The sequence below is a fragment of the Scyliorhinus canicula genome, chromosome 9 (genome assembly GCF_902713615.1).
Source record: "Scyliorhinus canicula chromosome 9, sScyCan1.1, whole genome shotgun sequence".
Classification (NCBI taxonomy): Eukaryota; Metazoa; Chordata; class Chondrichthyes; order Carcharhiniformes; family Scyliorhinidae; genus Scyliorhinus; species Scyliorhinus canicula.
The window spans coordinates 155010441-155030519 of record NC_052154.1 but is presented as its reverse complement, the minus strand read 5'-3'; the positions used below and the strand labels follow the sequence as shown (position 1 = coordinate 155030519).

The 20079-nt window shown below is 48.1% G+C and overlaps 1 protein-coding gene across 1 annotated transcript in view; it reads right to left on the bottom strand.

Moving 5' to 3' along the window:
• LOC119970947 (inositol 1,4,5-triphosphate receptor associated 2-like) overlaps window positions 1-20079 on the bottom strand; it is a 163960-nt gene that overhangs the window by 14219 nt on the left and 129662 nt on the right. The window contains exons 17-20 of the mRNA XM_038806058.1: window positions 19529-19628; window positions 18393-18533; window positions 13370-13450; window positions 5057-5220 (exon numbers count right to left, since the gene is read on the bottom strand). Of these exons, the coding sequence (XP_038661986.1) occupies window positions 5057-5220; window positions 13370-13450; window positions 18393-18533; window positions 19529-19628 (486 nt within the window). The remainder of the gene's footprint in view (window positions 1-5056; window positions 5221-13369; window positions 13451-18392; window positions 18534-19528; window positions 19629-20079) is intronic.

Here is a 20079-nt window from a genome sequence, read left to right as displayed (position 1 = left end):
GAGGAGATTTACAAGAATGTTGCCAGGCCTTGAAAATTGCAGCTATGAGGAGAGATTGGATAGGCTAGGGTTATTTTCCTTAGAACAGAGGAGGCTAAGGGAGGCCTTCATTGTGGTGTACAAAATTATGAGGGGCCTAGACAGGATAGATAGAAAAGATTTGTTTCCCCTAGCTGAGGGATATAAGGTGATTGGTTGAAGGATTAGAGGAGATATGAGGGAAAGTTTTTTCACCAAAGAATGGTGGGCATCTGGAATTCACTGCCTAAACTGGTGGCTGAGGCTGAAACACTCAACTCATTTAAAAAGTACATGGATTGGCACCTGAAGTGTTGTAAACTGCAAGACTATGGAGCGGGTGCTGGAAAATGGGATTAAAATGAACGTCTTGTCCTCATTTTGTTGCTGTCACAGACACAATAATCTGAATGTCCTCTTTCTGCACTGTAGCTTTTCTATGGTTCTAAGAGTACAGCACTCCCTTACTACTACCCACCCACAATGCAGCACATCATAAATATTGCCCCCAACAGTGCAATGCTTCCTCAGTACTGACCATTTCACAGTACAGTGCTCCCTCAGTACTGGCCCTCTGACAGAACAGTGCTCCCTGAATACTGGCCCTCTGACAGTGCAGTCCTCCCTCAATACTGGCCCTCTGACAGAACAGTGCTCCCTCAATACTGGCCCTCTGACAGTGCAGTGCTCTCTGAGTACTGACCCTCTGACAGTGCAGAACTCTCCCAGTCTTTTTAGATTAGAGTGCTCTCTCAGGTCTGGCCCTCTGACAGTGCAGCACTCCCTCAGTTCAGACCCTCTGCCAATACAATGTGCTCCCTCAGTACTGGCCCTCTGACAGTACAGTGCTTCCACAGTACTGACCCTCTGACAGCACAGTGCTCCCTCAGTACTGGCCCTCTGACAGCACAGTGCTCCCTCAGTACTGGCCCTCTGACAGCACAGTGCTCCCTCGATACTGGCCCTCTGACAGCACAGTGCTCCCTTGGTACTGGCCCTCTGACAGCACAGTGCTCCCTCGATACTGGCCCTCTGACAGCACAGTGCTCCCTCAGTACTAGTCCAGGGCAGCACAGTACTCCCTCGGTACTGGCCTTCCGACAGTACAGTGCTCCCTCAGTACTGGCCTTCTGACAGTCTGGTGCTCCCTCAGTACTGACCCTCTGACAGTATGGTGCTCTCTCAGTGCCACACTGGGAGCCTATGCCTGTGCTGGAATGGGGCTTAACCCCACAAACGTCAGGCTCAGAGGTGAATATGTTACACTGAGTCACAACTGACAATTCAAATTTTAAAAGGGCAGGATTATGCAGTATTTACAAAACTAAGTCAGTGAGCCCAACCAGTCCATGTCAGTATTTATGCACCATGTCTCCCACGTTACTTCATCTCACTCTATCAACCATGGGCAAAATTCTCCGACCCCCCGCAGGGTCGGAGAATTGCCCGGGGCCGGCGTAAATCCTGCCCCCGCCATGGCCGGAATTCTCTGCCACCCGGGAATTGGCAGGGGCGGGAATCACGGCGCGCCGATCGTCGTGCCCCCCGCGGCGATTCTCCGGCCCGCGATGGGCCGAAGTCCCGCAGCTGAGAGGCCAATTCTTCCGACGTGGTTTCAACCACCTCTGGTGGTGGCAGGATTGGCGGCGCAAGCGGGCCCCCGAGGTCCTGGGGGGGGGGGGGGGGGGGTGGGGCGATCGGACCCCGGGGGTGCCCCCACGGTGGCCTGGCCCACGATCGGGGCCCACCGATCGGCCGGCAGGCCAGTGCCGTGGGGGCACTCTTTTTCTTCCGCCGCCACAACGGCCTCCACCATGGCGGAGGCGGAAGAGAACCCCCCTATCACGCATGCGCCGGTGGTGACGTCAGCAGCCGCTGACGCACCGGCGCATGTGCGAACCGGCGAAGGCCTTTCGGCCTTCCGGGCGGCGGGCGTCAAAGGCCGTTGGCGCCGGTTTTGCCGCCAGTCGGCGTGGCACCAACCATTCCGGCGCGGGCCTAGCCCCTAAAGGTGCGGAGAATTCCGCACCTTTGGGGAGGCCCGACGCCGGAGTGGTTGGCGCCACTCCGCTACGCCGGAACCCCCCGCCGAGTAGGGGAGAAACCCGGCCCATATCTCTCAATCATTTCTCTCTTCAGAAAGGCATCAAATAGTCTGTTGACTCCAATTAGGCCTCATAGACTTTCCCGGGATTTCGATGAAAAAGTTTTGACCGTTCCCTATTTTCACCCCTGTTACTTGATCTCTTTGCCAGGATTTACTTTGGGAAGGTCAAGGCCATTTGACCCCTGAAACTTGCTCCACCATTCAATAAGACCACTGCTGATCTGACTGTGGCCTTAACTCCACTTTCCTAACTGCCCCCATAACCCTTGACTTTCTTGTCCATCAAAAATCTGTCCATTTCACTCCTGACTTGTGATGGTGAAAAAGCTTTCGTCAGTCAGGAGGTGAGTTGCTGTCCCCAGAATTCCCAGCCTCTGATCTGCTCTTGTAGCCACAGAATTTCTATAGTTAGTCCAGTTCAATTTATGGTCAATGGTAACCTGCAGGATGTTGATAATGGGGGATTCAGTAATGGTAATGTCATTGAATGTCTTGGGGAGATGGTTCGATTCTCTCTTATTGGAGATGATCATTGCCTGGCACTTGTGTGGTGCGAATGTTATTTTCATTCATCCCAAGGCTGAACGTTGCTGAGGACATGCTGCACGTATACACAGACTGCTTCAGTATCTGAGGAGTTATGAACATAACGGTGTCAACATCCTTGCTTCTTGCTTTCTGATGGAGGGAAGGTATTGATGAAGCAACTGAAGATGGTTTGGCCTGGGATCCCATCCTGAGGAACTTCTGCAGTGATCATAGATCATAGAATTTACAGTGCAGAAGGAGGCCATTCAGCCCATCGAGTCTGCACCGGCTCTTGGAAAGAGCACCCTACCCAAGGTCAACACCTCCACCCTATCCCCATAACCCAGTAACCCCACCCAGCACTAAGGGCACTTTTGGACACGAAGGGCAATTTATCATGGCCAATCCACCTAACCTGCACATCTTTGGACTGTGGGAGGAAACCGGAGCACCCGGAGGAAACCCACGCACACACGGGGAGGATGTGCAGACTCCGCACAGACAGTGACCCAAGCCGGAATCGAACCTGGGACCCTGGAGCTGTGAAGTGATTGTGCTATCCACAATGCTACCGTGCTGTTCCGGGTCTGAGATATTTGACCCCCAACAACCACAACCTGCTTCCTTTATTATTATCATTGTTATAAGTTCAATTCATCTTTTAAAGAGCAATGATAATGCAGACAAGATTGCGAGGTGATCTCATTGATTCACCCAAAATTCAAAGAGGGCTTAACAGGGTAGATACTGAATGGTTCTCTCCCCTGGCTGGAGAGACGAAAACAAGGACGCACAGTCTCAGGTTAAGGGTGCAGTTAATTAGGATTGAAATGGGGGTAAATGTCTCCATTCAAAGCACTGCAAAGTTTTACACCAGAGGCTTGTAGATGCTCAGCTATTTGGTACATTCCAGGCCAAGATCTACAGTTTTGTGGACAATAAGGGAGTTAAAGGACATGGGGAAGGGAAAGTGGATTTGAGATCAAAGGTCAGCATGATTATATTGAATGAATGGTGAGGAGGCTCAAAGGGGGAATGGCCTCCCTGCTCCTATTCCTTAAGGTTTTATGTACAACGTTCTTGTCAAGTTAGAGCAGTACTTCGGACACTCTGTCAGCTGGGTGTAGATTGAAAACAAACAACAAATCCAGGCATCTGAACTAAAAAAAAAGGTTACTGGGGTGCTCAATCTCAGAAAGAAGGCCAGTACCAGTCAGTGACTTCTTTGCACTACTTGGTGATAACCAGTATGGTAACTGGAGACATGCAATACATTTAGTGACACCTACCACCTGAAGATGAATAAAAATGAGTAGACTTGGCATAGGTTTTTCACTTTGTGCAGTGCTTTGCTATTGGTACAAACTGTTACTAAATCATTTGAGTGTTTCCCATTGCTCAGTGGGCAGCATTATCGTCTCAGTTCAGGCTTAAGTTCCTTTCCAGACAATTTAGGCTAATACTCCCAGTACATACTGCACTGTTGCAGCAGCTGGACTTCACTGTTGAGGTGACAGTACTGAGGGAAGGCTGTACTGGTGCAGGGGCAGTGCTGAGGCCATACTGCACTGTTGTAGCAGCTGGACTTCACTGTTGGATGACAGTACTAAGGGAGTGCTACACTGGTGCAGGGGCAGTGCTGAGGCCATACTGCACTGTTGCAGCAGCTGGACTTCACTTTTGGGGTGACAGTACTGAGGGAAGGCTGTACTGGTGCAGGGGCAGTGCTGAGGCCATACTGCACTGTTGTAGCAGCTGGACTTCACTGTTGGATGACAGTACTAAGGGAGTGCTACACTGGTGCAGGGGCAGTGCTGAGGCCATACTGCACTGTTGCAGCAGCTGGACTTCACTGTTGAGGTGACAGTACTGAGGGAAGGCTGTACTGGTAGAGGGGCATTGCTGAGGGTACAGTGCACTGGTAGAGCAGCAGTACTGCACCTTTGGAGTCACAGTGCTGAGGGAAGGCTCAGGGGCACTGGCAGAGGGGCAGTTCTGAGAGTGCATTGCCCTGGTGGAGTGACAGTGCAGGAACGCTGCAGTATCAGAAGTGTCATCTTTCAGATGAATGTTAAATTGAGATGTCTGTCCTCTTAAATGAACTAAAAGATTGCAAGACATTGAAGAAGAGCAGTCGTGATTTTCCCAGCTTACTGAGGTCAATTTTTATCCGCTTTACAACATAATTAAAAACAGATGATCTGGTCATATATTGTACAGTTATTTGTGGGAGTTTACTGTGCTCAAAGTTTCAATCGCATTTCCCATGTTAAAGCAGTGGCATTTCAATGGCTGCAAAGCATTCTGTGAAGTCCTGAGATTGTAAAAGGAACAACAGAAAAGTATTTTTTTTCCTTTCTTATTTCTGCTTCTTTGCAGATTAAGGAAGCAGAGTTCACCTACGTGTTGGCCAAATTATGTTTGGTGTTGATGTACTGTCTCTGACATTCTGCACAGGCCAGTTCCAGTCCTTCCATGGTTTTATCCCAAGACTCTTTAATCGGGGCCAGGAGGTGAAGCTTCTGTATGACGCCCAGCATTGTCTGTTTCAGTTCCTTCTTCAGCTCCTTGAATAAGGTCACAAAAAGCAAAGGTCACTGCCATTCCAATCATAAAAGGGCATATCACAATCAACATTCTTATATCTCACAATTCAAGGGCGTAATTTAAAATTAGCATTGTTCTAATTTACGTGTTTAAGATGATTAATGGAGTTGATGGGTTACAAAAAGAGAAATTAGTTCCCTTGCCAGGGAAAGAGTCCAGAGCAAGGAGGCCTAACCTTGAAATTGGAGTGAGAGCATTCAGGGATGATGTCAGGAAGCACTTCAAACAAACAGTAGTGGAAATCAACAACCCTCGGCCTCAAAAAGCTGTTGACAGTATTTGAGATTTACAGTATTTTTTGGGGCTGCTGGTAGAGCCTCTACACGCTCTGGCTGGAAGCCTTCAAAAAGATGGTGCACCTGGTGTGCTTCGGCTTCTTCCTTGTCCTCAGACAATACTGATCTGCTTTAAATATTATTCCTCTTTTTAAAACTATCCTGCTGTGAGAGAAAACTGCTATTACTCATGGTCAAAACGAGGGTTGCCAGATAAGACTTCAACTCCTCTCCAAAGCTTTCTCAAAATGTCTCTCAATCCCTAAGCTGCACCCAGCACTGATATCACCTCACCAAGCTGAAAAACAAATGAACTCTCTCCAGGTGAAAGCGCATTAACTCCCAGGGACTTTCCCCAGTCAAACCACAGTTCATTAGTGTGGAGTGAAAAATACATTTCTCTGGTCAAATCACCTTCTGGCTCCTAAAAGCTCAAAGGATCTGCAAAACAGGATTATTTTTAAAAAAACATGATCACCGTAGTCAAACATACTCTAACACCAGGCTTTTAACCTTTAAATTGCCCCAATATTTAGAATCCAAAGTATTCCTAAAATCCTCCTTTCATCACACATAGAATACAAGGTTGTGGGCCAAGTGTGGGAAAACGGGATTAAAATATATAGTTGTTTGATGGCTGGCACAGGCATGATGGGCAGAAGGGCCTCTATCTCTGCTGTAAAGCTCGATGACTCAAGCCACTCACGCACATCTCAAAGATGAGTTTTGAAAAGTACGTTTCCTGAGCTGTCAAAAAAGATTTTAAAAAATTGATTTCACTTTTTTTATTTAAAGCAATATGTGCCAGTAACCACAGTAACCACCAAATATTCTGTGGGAATGATCCAACCTGGAGCTGAAGGATGCTGCCAGAATATTCAGAATATATTAACATCAGGATCCAGTGGTGCAAGCACATGTATCCAACTATAATCAGGGGCTATTTAGATTCAGGAGGGAAATGGTGATCAAGGTGGAGATGGTGGGGGAGGAATGAGCAGCAGAAAGACCGTGAGAAGAATAGGGGGCGGGATTCCCTCACCCCGGGGCCGGGGCGGCCAATCGCCGGGACCGGCGCGAATCGCACCACGCCGCCCCGACAACGGTCTGCCTATTCTCCAGAGAGCAGAGAATCGGTGCCATTGGTGCCGGCGCAGCGCCTGCCGATCGGCAGGCCGGCCTCCCAGGCTGGGGGCCTCTTTTGTCCCGCGCCAGCCCCTGTAGCCCTACGCCATGTTGCATCGGGGCCGGCGCAGAGAAGGGTGCCACTGCGCATGCGCGCATTGGAGCCAGCCCCACTGCGCATGCGCAGACCCGAGGCGCCCATCTGACACCAGAGATTGGCAGCTGGAGCGGCGTGGGTCGCTCCAGTGCCGTGCTGGTCCCCTGTAGGAGTCAGAATTACTGCTCCTGAAGGCATGTTGACGCCGTCATGAAACGCGACGCCGTTTATGACGGCGTCAACACTTAGCCTCAGGATCAGAGAATCCCGCCCCTGATCAAACATTATGCATTTTCTTTTTCTCTGTGGATTGGCTGTTGCTCCAGCAACACTTGGATTTTAAAAAAATTCATCCTTGTTTTCCAATCCCATCATGTCTTTGTCCTTCTCCAACTCAGCAATTTCGTCCAGCCCTGTGACCCTCCATGATATCTGCATTCCTCTAATGCTGGCCTCTTGCTCATCCCCAATTTCCTTTACTCCATGCAGCCGTGCAATCTCTGCTTTAAGCTCTGCAAATTTCTCCCTACACCTCTCTGCCTCTCCACCTCTCTCTCCTCTTTTAAGCCACTCCTTAAACCCTGTCTCTTTGTCCAACCTATTGGTTCCCCTCCTTCTGTATCTCAGTGTCAAATTTGGTTTGGTAACGCCCATAATAATAATCATCATTAGTGTCTCAAGTAGGCGTACATTAACACTGCAATGAAGTTACTATGAAAATCTCCTAGTCGCCACATTCCACCGCCTGTTCAGGTACGCTGAGGGAGAATTCAAAATGTCCAATTCACCTAACAAGCATGTCTTTGGGACATTTGGGAGGAAACCGGAGCACCCAGAGGAAACCCACGCAGACTCGGGGAGAAAGTGCAGACTCCGCACAGACAGTGATCCAATCCAGGAACCGAACCCAGGACCCTGATGCTGTGAAGCAACAGTGCTAGCCATTGTGCTACCATGTCACCCATGATGCTCCTTGGTAAATTTTATTGTGTTAAAGGCATTTTATAAATACAAGATGTTGCTGTTGCCATTAATTAAAATCGAACAAAAATAATTATTGTTAAAAGTTTGACGTTGCTTCACAACATGCATAGCTTGCCTTTCCTTTCAGAAGGAGAACAGGAGTCAAGTTCCCATGGAAACCATCAGCCACAATTGGTCACTATAGAAGTTTTGGATCGTGCCTTCTGTGGAGTGGCAGTCAGGACAGGGTTAACACTCTGCTCCTAGGCACTTAGCCTGAAATATAGCCGTACATTTCTCACCCAACCTTCCTACTTGGGCCGGGTGAGAACGGTGAAGTACAGCAGGTTCCCGAGGCTTTGTGCCAAGGGGCAGCAGAGTCCTAGTTAAGGAAGGCACCTGCCCTTTATTATGGCACCAGCTTCCGTAAAGCAGGTGGGTTTAAAGGTGCAGCCACTTTGAGACACCAGGGGGAATGTAACTGTATAAAGGTAAGTGGGCAGGATTATGGGGAGGCGGAGGCAGCGTGGGTGAGGGTGGTCAGTGGGAGGGTCGGGTGGTCAGTAGGGGGGGGAGATTGAGTGGTCAGTAGAGGATTGGCCTGTAGGGGTTCAGTTGGTCGGTGGGAGCTGGTCAATGGGGTTTCAGGTGGTCAGGAGGGGGCAGGTCAGGTGGTCAATGGGATGGTGGTCGGGGGGGTCAGTGTGGGGGGCAGTGGGAAGAGTGAGGGGTAGTCGGCGTTTGGGTGAGGAGTCGGGGGGGTTGAGGAGTCACGTGGGGGTCGTGAGGTAGTTGTTGGGGTGAGAATAGCTGCGTAGAGCTAATAATAATCTTTATTGTCACAAGTAGACTGACATTAGCACTGCAATGAAGTTACTGTGAAAGGCCCCTAGTCGCCACATTCCGGCGCCTGTTCAGGTACACAGAGGGCGAATTCAGAATGTCCAATTACCTAACAGCACGTCTCAAACCTAGAAGGGAGAAGGGGCAAAGGTAGAGTAGAGTAGAGTAGGGGGATATTGAGGCAGGTCCGTGCTTGAACAGAGCCGTGGTTTGCACTATGTTTATTTTGTAATTTGTGTCTTGACTTCTTTTATTTTGTACTGTACAATGTCACTTTTTCTATACAGTAAGAAGTCTTACAACACCAGGTTAAAGTCCAACAGGTTTGTTTCAAACGCGAGCTTTCGGAGCGCAGCTCCTTCCTCAGGTGAATGGAGAGGTACATCTCCATTCACCTGAGGAAGGAGCTGCGCTCCGAAAGTTCGTGTTTGAAACAAACCTGTTGGACTTTAACCTGGTGTTGTAAGACTTCTTACTGTGCTCACCCCAGTCCAACACCGGCATCTCCACATCATGACTTTTTTTATATGCCTAAAATACCTCAATAAAATTGTTTGTCAAAAAAAAAAGAACCTCACCAGGTACTCTCTCTCCTGTCGGTCTGTTTTCAGTCTGGCCGACCTTTTATACAAATATGGGCAAGCTACCCCACCCCCAGCGGGGAAGCTCGTACTCCTCAATGAGCATGGGAAAAACAATCATCCCCACACTGTACGTCCCGTGCAGGTTATTACAAGAAGACTCCACTAATATCCCCATCCTCAGTGATGGAGGAGCCCAGCATATCAGTGCAAAAGGCAAGGCTGAAGCATTCGCAATAATCTACAGCCAGAAGTGCCGAATGGGTGATCCATCTCGGTCTCCTCCAGAGGTCCCCAGCATTACTGATGCCTGTATTCAGCCAATTCGATTCATTCCACATGATATCAAGAAAGATTGATGGCACTGAATACTGCAAAAGCTGTGGGTACCTGACAATTTTCTGGCAGTAGTATTGAAGACTTGTGCACCAGACCTTGCCACACCCCTAGCCAAGCTGTTCCAGTACAGCTACAACATGGGCATCTACCCAACAATATGGCAAATTGCTCAGGTATGTCCTGTTCACAAAAGGCAGGACAAAACCAACCCAGCCAATTACCACTGCATCAGTCTACTCTCAATCATCAGTAAAGTGATGGAAGGGGTCATTGACAGTGCTACCAAGTGACACTTACTTAGCAATAATCTGCTCACTGATGCTCAATTTGGGTTCCACCAGGGTCACTCAACTCCTGACCTTGTTACAGTCTGGTTCAATCATGGACAAAAGAGCTGAACGCCAGAGGTGAAGTGAGAGTGGCTGCCCCTAACATTAAGGCCGCATTTAATCAAGTATGGCATCAAGGAGCCCCAGCAAAACTGGAGTCAATGGGAATCAGGGGGGAAACTCTCCACTGGTTGGAGTCATACCTGGCACAGAGGAAGATGGTTGTGGTTGTTGGAGGTCAGTTATCTCAATCCTGGGACAATACTGCGGTAGTTCCTCAGGGTAGTGTCCTTGGCCCAACTATCTTCAGCTTCATCAATGTCTTTCCTTCCAACATAAGGTCAGATATGGGGATGTTCACCGGTGATTGCACAATGTACAGCAGCATTCTTGACATCTCAGACACTGAAGCAATCCACGTGCAAATGCAAGAAGACCTGTACCATATCCAGGCTTGGGCTGACAGATGGCACCACACAGGTACCAGGCAATGAGCACCTCCATTAAGAGAGAATCGCCCCATGACATTCAATGGTGTTACCATCGCTGAATACCCCACTATCATCATCCTGGGGGTTACCATTGACCAGAAACTAATCTGGACTAGCCATATAAATACTTTGACTAAAAGAGATGGTCACAGGTTCAGATCCTGCGGCGAGTAACTCACTCCCTGACTCCCCAAACCCTGTCCACCACCTACAAGGCACAAGTCAAGAGTGTGGTGGGATACTCTCCACTTGCCTGGATGAGTGCAGCTCCATCAACACTCAAGAAGCTCAACACCATCCAGGACAAAGCAGCCGGCTTGATTTGCAGTCCTTCCACAAACATTCAATCCCTCCACCACCGATGCACAGTAGCAGCAGTGTGTACCATACAAGATGCACGGCAGGAACTCACCAAGGCTTCTTAGACAGCACCTTCCAAACCCACGACCACTACCATCTAGAAGGACGAGGGCAGATACCTGAGAACACCACCACCTCCCTCCAAGTCACTCACCATCCTGTCCCTAAAATATATCGCCGTTCCTTCACTCGCTGGGTCAGAATCCTGGAACATCCTCGCTAATAGCACAGTGGGTGTGTCGACACCACATGAACTGCAGCAGCGCAAGAAGGCTGCTCACCACCACCTTCTCAAGGGCAATTAGGCATGGGAAACAAATGCTGGCCTTCCCAACAAAGCCCACATCCTGTAAAAATTAATTTTTAAAAAGTCCTCCACCTGTCATTAACCCAATTTAAAATTACTGAAAATTACTTTTTTTTAAAAACCTATACTGTGCTATTTAATACTCATTGATGCACAGTCATTAAATGTTTTGATATGAAAAAGCTTTTACAAAGTGTCTGTAAGGAAATGAGCACAATGCAATCAACAGAATCACAACCCATGGTCATGGGCAGAACTTACTGAATCTTGAAACAGTGAAAAAGGTTATGGATGTGGTAGTTGTTGAGGGTAGTTTTGGGTGTAATTTACTTTTGGTCAAACTTCCTTGAGCTCTAGCACTAATTTAGCCATTTCTACCTGGATGGTGCCAATGTAACTCGACACTCTAACTGATCAGAACAGAGATATTATCAAACTCTTAAATTCCCTACTTTAGAGTATTTGCGTGTTTAGCTGTGGGTCCTGGTTCAGGTGTAGGGAGCACACTAGTGGTGGGAGCAGGAACTTGCACACTAGTGAAATTAGTGAGATATGTTAGCAAGAATTCTAATGGCAGAGAACATTTTAGCTCATTAGCAACAACAACAACTTGCATTTATGCAGTGCCTTTAATGTGGGTAAATGCCCCAAACGCACTTCACAGAAGTCTAACCAAACAAAATGTGATATCAAATGAAAAAAAAACTTGTGTTTACAATAGTGTCTTCATGACCTCAGGACCAAAGCTTCCTACACATAGAGCATTGTGTCCAATTCTGGTCACCACACTTTAGGGACAATGTGAAGTTATTAGAGAGAGTGCAGTAAACAGTTGTAAGATTAGTTGCAGGGGTGAGGAACCTCCGGTACATAGGTAGATTAGAGAAGTTGGGACTATTTTCCTCGGAAAAGAGAAAAGATTGAGAGGAGATTTGATAGAGGTGTTCAAGATCACAAGCGGCCTGGACAGAGTAGATACAAAAACTATTCCCATTGTAGACGGATAAAGAATAAGAGTGCCCAATTTAAGGTAAGTGACAAAGGAAGCAATGAAGACATGAGGAGAAATTTTTTCACACAGCGGGTGGTTAAGATCTGGATTGTACTGCCTGAGATTCAATCGAAATATTCAAGATGGGATTGGATTATTATCTGAAAAGGGAGAAGGTGCAGAGTTACAGGGAAAGGTAGGGGAATGGCACTAGGTGTATTGCTCATTCGGAGGGCTGGTGCTGATAGGATGGGCCAAATGGCCTCCTTCTCTGTAGAAAAAAAATCTGTGAAATATAAATTATGGTGTAACTTATTGGTTAGCGGGAACTGTAAATGGTACAGGGAATCTAAGATATTAGCGAGTAATGGGCCAACGATTTATTCATTAACCATTGGGATTTAAGGACTAAGAATTAAACAAAGGAGCGACAGGTAAGGAAATCAGGTGAATTAGAGTCAAATCATGTACAGAAAGGGAAATTAAAAGAGGGAAAGAAAGATTGGATTGAGGGAGAGAAAAATAGACAGAAAGGAAAAGTAACAAAAGGATTTAAATTTTAAAATGTCAAGGAAGAATTTACTATGTACAGGAATGTGATTCCCCAGTTTCAGTTATTAATTTTCTGGGTGAGTGAGTGGCATTGCATAAATCTCCTCATTAAAAGGAACCTTACTCTGAGAAGTACCAGACCTAACTTCTTGAGACGGGTTTAATGCTTAATTAGTGTGGAAATACAACCATTTTCTGGTTCACACAGAGAGGTCGAGAACAAGCCGCTGATTTTGTGAGGCCAACAGTGCAACAGCGAAAGTTATCCAGCAACGTCTGGGGATTCACAATTCAGGGCGGCATTTCTCTCTCACCACAGGCTCCTGAGCACTTTACACATTAATAACAGTGAGGGTGTCAAACTTGTCTTTGCCATGGCAACAAAATCTGGCCAATATATTGCCTTATCTATAGTAGAAGAGGTTAATTCTAACTGTAATATGCTAAGAAGGAAGTAGTGCAACATCTCATGATCTTGCATTCTCTTGTAAACGCCATTGTGAGGTGTTTCTCAGTAAAATGAACATTTTCCTTATTTCAGCGGACTCTGTTAGTATTCTGTGAGCACAGGGAGACCAAGAATATTATGTTATCCACATTAGGCGAAAATGTATTAAATTGCAGCCAGAAATCTACTCTGCAGACCACTTGTGTTTAAAATCCAATACCTTTGTGTCTGATAACAAGCTGGATGAATTCTGTAGCCAATATGCAGGGGGTGAACACAATGTGAGTGAGACCGAATGCTCCAAAAGATTCTAAATTCTCAATCATCCTTCATGCTTCAAACAAATCTAATCTGTTATAGCCCTCTTGGCTCTCTAAGGCATCATCACTGCCTCTGGCCACCTTTTACCTTCAGGTTTAGTTGCTGTGTGGTGTCCATTCTCTGAAGTGATGCCATGAATATCTCAACCTGGACAGTCAGTTGATCCACCTGGAAGAAAAGACAGCACAAGAGATATCAGGCACCGGAGAACATGACCACACAACCTTTGCAGCGAGAGTTGTCTGGGTCTTGAACACTCTACCTGTAAAGATAGTGGAAGCTGATTTCATAAATAACTTTCAAAGGGAGTTAGCCAGGTACATGAGTATTGTGTCCACAGAGAGACTACATGAGAGGCATAAAGAATCTGGTTATTTACTGTTTATGCAAATATACAGCACGGTAGCATGGTGGTTAGCATAAATGCTTCACAGCTCCAGGGTCCCAGGTTCGGTTCCCAGCTGGGTCACTGTCTGTGCGGAGTCTGCACGTCCTCCCCGTGTGTGCGTGGGTTTCCTCCGGGTGCTCCGGTTTCCTCCCACAGTCCAAAGATGTGCGGGTTAGGTGGATTGGCCATGCTAAATTGCCCGTAGTGTCCTAAAATTAAGGTTAGGGGGGGTTGTTGGGTTACGGGTATAGGGTGGATACATGGGTTTGAGTAGGGTGATCATTGCTCGGCACAACATCGAGGGCCGAAGGGCCTGTTCTGTGCTGTACTGTTCTATGTTCTATATACACGGGACCTCTCTGCTCGGCTCCCACTTGGGTTGAGCTTTATACATAGTGTCCACAGCTCCACTGATGGGGCGCCGCCCCTCAGCGGGGAGGCTTGTGCTGAACAAGACTCATGGGGAGTCAGGGGCAGCACGGTGGCCAAGTGGTTAGCACAACCGCCTCACAGCGCTGAGGTCCCAGGTTCGATCCCGGCTCTGGGTCACTGTCTGTGTGGAGTTTGCACATTCTCCCCGTGTCTGCGTGGGTTTCGCCCCCACAACCCAAAAATGTGCAGAGTAGGTTGATTGGCCACACTAAATTGCCCCTTAAAAAAAAAAAAAAAAAAAAAAAAAAAAAAAAAAAAAAAAAAAAAAAAAAAAAAAAAGACTCATGGGGAGTCTACTTGGCCCGACCCCGTAGGTCTCGCATGGGTTATAACATCCCTCTCCTCCAAAGTCCGAAGTCTCCTCCGATGAGGGTGGAGTAGGAGGGCATTTGCTATTCTTTGCCAGCGGCTGAGCATTGTGCGCTTGTGGAGCTGGATCAGGTGGTATATCTAGATGGAAAACGCTGCTTCCTCACTAATTGTCCTGGTTGGATGACCACTAGTGGCTGCTTGTGTTCTGCTCACCATCAGAAATTTCCGACGCCTGGTCTCCTTGTCGGAGTGGGAATCCTTGACCTCCACAACCTTCTTTAAGTCTAGCAGCAGCTCGGCGAGCAACTTCTGTTGAGTCGCCATATTATTCACGCCACAGACCAATCAATCCCGCAGCATTTCAGAGAGAGTAGGGCCATATTCGCAAAATTCAGCCAGCTTCCTCAGACATATCAAGAACCCAGTTAGCGATTCCCCTGGGGTTCTTTCAGCCAGATTAAAATGGTACCGTTGCAGGATGACCGACGGCTTGGGGTCATAATGATTCGCCACTAGCATTACCAACTCCTCGAACAAGTTTGGATGTGGGGTACATTAGGCTTTTGATCACGCTGAAGGTAGGTGCTCCACTAGGCAGTCAACAGGATAACTGTCTGGCACTCATCACCAGTTATAGTGTTAGCCCTGAAGAAATAGCGCATGCATTCTGTGTATTGCAACCAATCTTCTGTACTCGCACCAAACGTATCCAATCTCCCGAGGAGCAGCATTTTGAAACGAGTGCAATCCTTTCCCCAGACAGAGTTGTGCTTAACTAGCTGGCCTGTCCTTTTAGGCCATTTGTTTCTTCAGCTGAAATCAGCTAAAGCTGGATAAAAGAAGGACTTACATTTCTATAGCCCCTTCCATGATCTCAAAGCTCTTTACAGCCAATAAGATACTTTTGAAGTGCTGTGACTGATAAAATGTAGGAAACAAACAGGCAATTTATACATAGCAAACTCCCAAACAGAAATGGGGTGAGTGGCCAGAATTTTTTGGTGCAGGAGGCCATCTGGCACATTGTGTCCACACACCGGCTCTCCAAACGAGCATCATGACTTCCTGTGCCATTCCCCTGCTTTTTCCCAATACCTCTGCATATTGGTAGCGAATGGCATGCTTAGCGGGGTGTTTCTCAGTACCCGCAGCGTGGAGAAAGACTTTGCCGTTTTATTTGGCTGCAGAGAGACTCTCTTCCTCGAGGCCCCAAGCCCCTCACCCCCTAAACCTTGGGAGGCCCTCAGCAAACCCCTCCCACCCCCCTCTACCTGGCAAGACTCCCCAGGGCCAGATCCCCTGGCAGTGCCACCTGGGCACATTGGCAGAGAGGTACTGCCAGGGTGCGACTGCCAGTGCCAAGGTGCCAAGGTACCAGGGGGAGTGTCAGGGTGCCGCCCTGCCCTGTCCCCAACAACTTTGAGTTTCCAGTGGCCTGAAAGAACCCCCAGGTATTGTTACGACTGGTCCACGTTTGAGTGGACCACTACTAAATGGTGCTCAGGCGAGGTCTCCCAAGTGTGGCCGGTGAGTCCCGGGCCCCTGGTCAATCCGGCAAATGTATATTTAAAAGAATCTAATAAGTGCCAGATCACGACGCCTCATGAGAGTGACGCTTCGAGTGTCACGAATCCCGCGAGAGGCCTCTCGCAAGATTGTATGCCCTTATCCCAACACCAAGTTGCACACGATGAGGTCGCTAAGTTGCACCCATTGTTTCTATTCAAGTAATCATCTAATGCCCTCTTGAATGCCTTGATTGAACCGCTTCCACCATACTTCCAAGCAGAGCATTCCATTTGCTTCTTTTTAAATCTGTGCCCTCTCGTTCTTGATCTGTTTACGAGCGGGAACAATTTCCCCCAATCTACTCTGTCCAGCCCACTCACGAATTTGAACATCTCTATCAAACCTCCTTTTAGCCTTCTTCTCTCCAAGGACAACAATCCGAACCTCTCCAATCAATCCTCATAACTGAAGTTTCTCATCCTTGAAACCATTCTTGTAAACCTTTTCTGCACACTCTCCAATATGTTTGCATCCTTCCTATAGTGTGGTTCTCAGCAGAAGTCCAATATTCCAGTTGAGGTCTAACTAGTGTCTTGGATAGGTTCAGCATAATCTCCTTGCTCTTGTTATTAATGTCCAGAATACTGTACGATTTGTTTTAGGTTGAGTGAGGGTTAAGTATTAGTTAAGGGCAGCACGATAGTACAGTGGTTAGCACAGTTGCTTCACAGCTCCAGGGTTCCATGTTCGATTCCTGGCTTGGGTCACTATCTGTGCGGAGTCTGTACGTTCTCCCCGGGTCTGCGTGGGTTTCCTCCGGGTGCTCCGGTTTCCTCTCACAGTCCAAAGATGTGCAGACTAGGTGGATTGGCCAGGCTAAATTGCCCCTAGTGTCCAAAAAAGGATAGGTAGGGTTACGGAGATAGGGTGGATGTGTGGGGATGGGGTGGGGGTAAGGGCTTGGGTGGGGTGCTCTTTCCAGGGGCTGGTACGGATTTGATGGGCCAGGTGGCCTCCTTCTGTAAATTCTATGGACATCAGGGGGCGCCCTGTTTTTCAAATCAGTATCATAGAATCATAGAATTTACAGTGCAGCCAATCGTGTCTGCACCGGCCCTTGGAAAGAGCACCCTACTTAAACCCACACCTCCACCCTACCCCCGCACCCAGTAACCCCAGCCAACATTTTTGGATTCTAAGGACAATTTAGCATGGCCAATCCACCTAACCTGCACATCTTTGGACTGTGGGAGAAAACCAGGGCACCCGGAGGAAACCCACACAGACATAGAGAGAATGTGCAGACTCTGTACAGACAGTGACCTAAGCCAATAATCGAACCTGGGACCCTGGAGCTGTGAAGCAGAAGTGCTAGCCACTGTGCTACCATGTTGCCAGTGCCATGGTATCCTTTATGCCCACCTGCAAGGTAAAATGGGGTCTCGAAAGAGTGTCTCAACCGAAAGAGTAAACGTCTAAATCTTCAGCTCTTGCGAAGAATCGCCTGGGGCCGGCATCAAACCCGCCCCCGCCGTGTCCCGAATTCTCCGCCCCCCCGGTCGGCGGGCCCCCTGCGCCGGTCAGCGGACCCCCCGCGGCGATTCTCTGGCCCGCAATGGGCCGAAGTCCTGCCGCTGACAGGCCTCTCCCGCCGGCGGGAATCAAAACACCTACCTGACCGGCGGGATTGGCGGCGCGGGCGGGCTCTGGGATCCTGGGGGAGGGGGGGAATCTGACCATGGGGGGTGCCCCCACGGGGCCCACCGATCGGTGGGCGGGCCTGTGCCACGGGGGCACTCTTTTTCTTCCGCCTCCACCATGACCTTCACCATGGAGAAGGCGGAAGAGACCCCCTCCCCTGCGCATGCGCCGGTATGATGTCAGCAGCCACTGATGCTCCGGCGCATGTGCGGACTTACGCCGGCCAGCAAAGTCCTTTCGACCCGGCTGGTGTGGCGCCAAAGGCCGTTCACGCCAGCCGGCGGAGTGGGAACCACTCCGGCCCGGGCCAAGCCCCTCAATGTGAGGGCTTGGCCCCTAAAGGTACGGAGAATTCCCCACCTTTGGGGCGGCCCGACGCCGGAGTGGTTCACGTTACTCTGACATGCCGGGACCCCCCGCCCCACCGGGTAGGGGAGAATCCCGCCCCTGATTTCAAAAAGGCCATATTTCAAATTTATAAGATTTTTTTTGTTTGCAGAACTTTTAGCATATTGTATAACATCTTAGATTGAACATGTCTTTCCTTTTCTGTACCTTACTTCCTGTGGTCACAATTTTTGGTCATGCTTCTTTGGTCAACTATTTCCATTGTGATTTGTTGTATGTCAACTGTCACGGTCCTGTTGCAGGCTCTGGGCACTAGTTAGTTCTCTGGAACAATATGCTCAAATCTCTCTCCGATTTCTACTATCAATGCGCAAATACTTGTTTACATAAATAAAAGCTTATGTTTGCCTTGTGCCTTACCATTTCATCAACAGTGTTCTGCAACAAAGTGCTGTGCTTCTTGGCCTTTGTATGGCTGAAGATTTCCTGGAAATGATCCCCCTGATCTTTATGGGGCATCAGTCCACAAACTGGGTCGGGCAATCCTTCAGTTTCCTCTGCCTGTTGGAATATCCGATAAGCAATAAACACATGACAAATATCATTCAGTAAAATCACAGGAATAGGAGTTGGCCTCCAACACATCCAGGTACATTCTGTCCTTCTGCTAGATCGTGGTTGATCTGTATCTCAACTCTAGTCACTAGCTACAATCCAATTACTGCACCTTCTTGGCAGCTGTGTAACCATTTTTTCCTTCCTATTCTTCCCCTGACATCAATAAACATTGGAACAGGAGAGGGAGGTTCAGCCCTTCGAGTCTGCATTCAGGTAGATCACAGTTGGTCTCTATTTCAACTCCATTGTCAAGTCTTGGTTTCATAAATGTACCCAACAAAAATTGATCAATCTCAGTTTTGATTTTTTTCCAATTGACTCTGAGCCTCAACAGTTTTTCTGTGGGCAGAATTCCAGATTGTACAATGAAATGAATCCTTGAATGGCACTGGGCACTGAGTTAGATTAGCACAGTGGGCTAAATAGCTGGCTTGTAATGCAGAACAAGGCAGCAGCGCGGGTTCAATTCCCGTACCGCCCTCCTCGAACAGGTGCCGGAATGTGGCGACTAGGGACTTTTCACAGTTGGTTAGACCGGCATTTGTTGCCCATTCCTAGTTGCCCTTCAGAAGGTGGTGGTGAGTTGCCTTCTTGAACAGCTGCATTCCTTGAGGTGTAGGTACACCTGTTGTGCTGTTAGGGAGGGAGTTCCAGGATGTTGCCCCAGCGACAGTGAAGGGCTGGCAATAAATTTCCAAGTTAGAGTGGTGAGTGGCTTGGAGGGGAACCTCCAGGTTGTGGGATTCCCAGGAATCTGCTGCTTTTGTCCTTCTAGATGGTCGAAGGAAGGAGATGTGCTCCGAAATCTAGTGATTCAAAACAAACCTGTTGGTCTTTAACCTGGTGTTGTAAGACATCTTCTTGTAAGGAAGTTTAAGCATAAATTATAGATAGAAAACGAATGTCAAGGCCAGATCACACAGCAGTGAAAGATTTACCTTTTGGCTGTCTTGTATTTCCAACTGAAGTGAGGTTTGAGACTGGAGAGGGCAGAACACAGGCAGTGCAGATGAGGATTTTACAAGACCAATTTTACAACTGTTTCCAAAAAAAAGAACAGAAACATCATTATGTCTTGAAGTGAAATCTGATGTGCAGAAGGCCATTGGAAGTAATGTGGCTAGATTTTTCTTTTCATTCATTCTCTGGATCTCAGTGTTGCTGGCAATCCTGGTATTTATCACCCTCCCTAATTACCCTTACAAAGTGGTGGTGTAACCTTCACATTGGAGGGAGACAGTGGTGTAGTGGTAATGTCATTGGACTAGTAATCCTGAGCCCAGACTAATGCTCTGGAGACACAGGTTCAAATCCCACCACGGCAGCTGGGGTAATTTAAATTCAATTAATGAAATCATGAATTGAGAGTTTCCGTCATGGCAACCGTGATGATGACCATTATGGGCAGCACGGTAGCATTGTGGATAGCACAATCGCTTCACAGCTCCAGGGTCCCAGGTTCAATTCTGGCTTGGGCCACTGTCTGTGC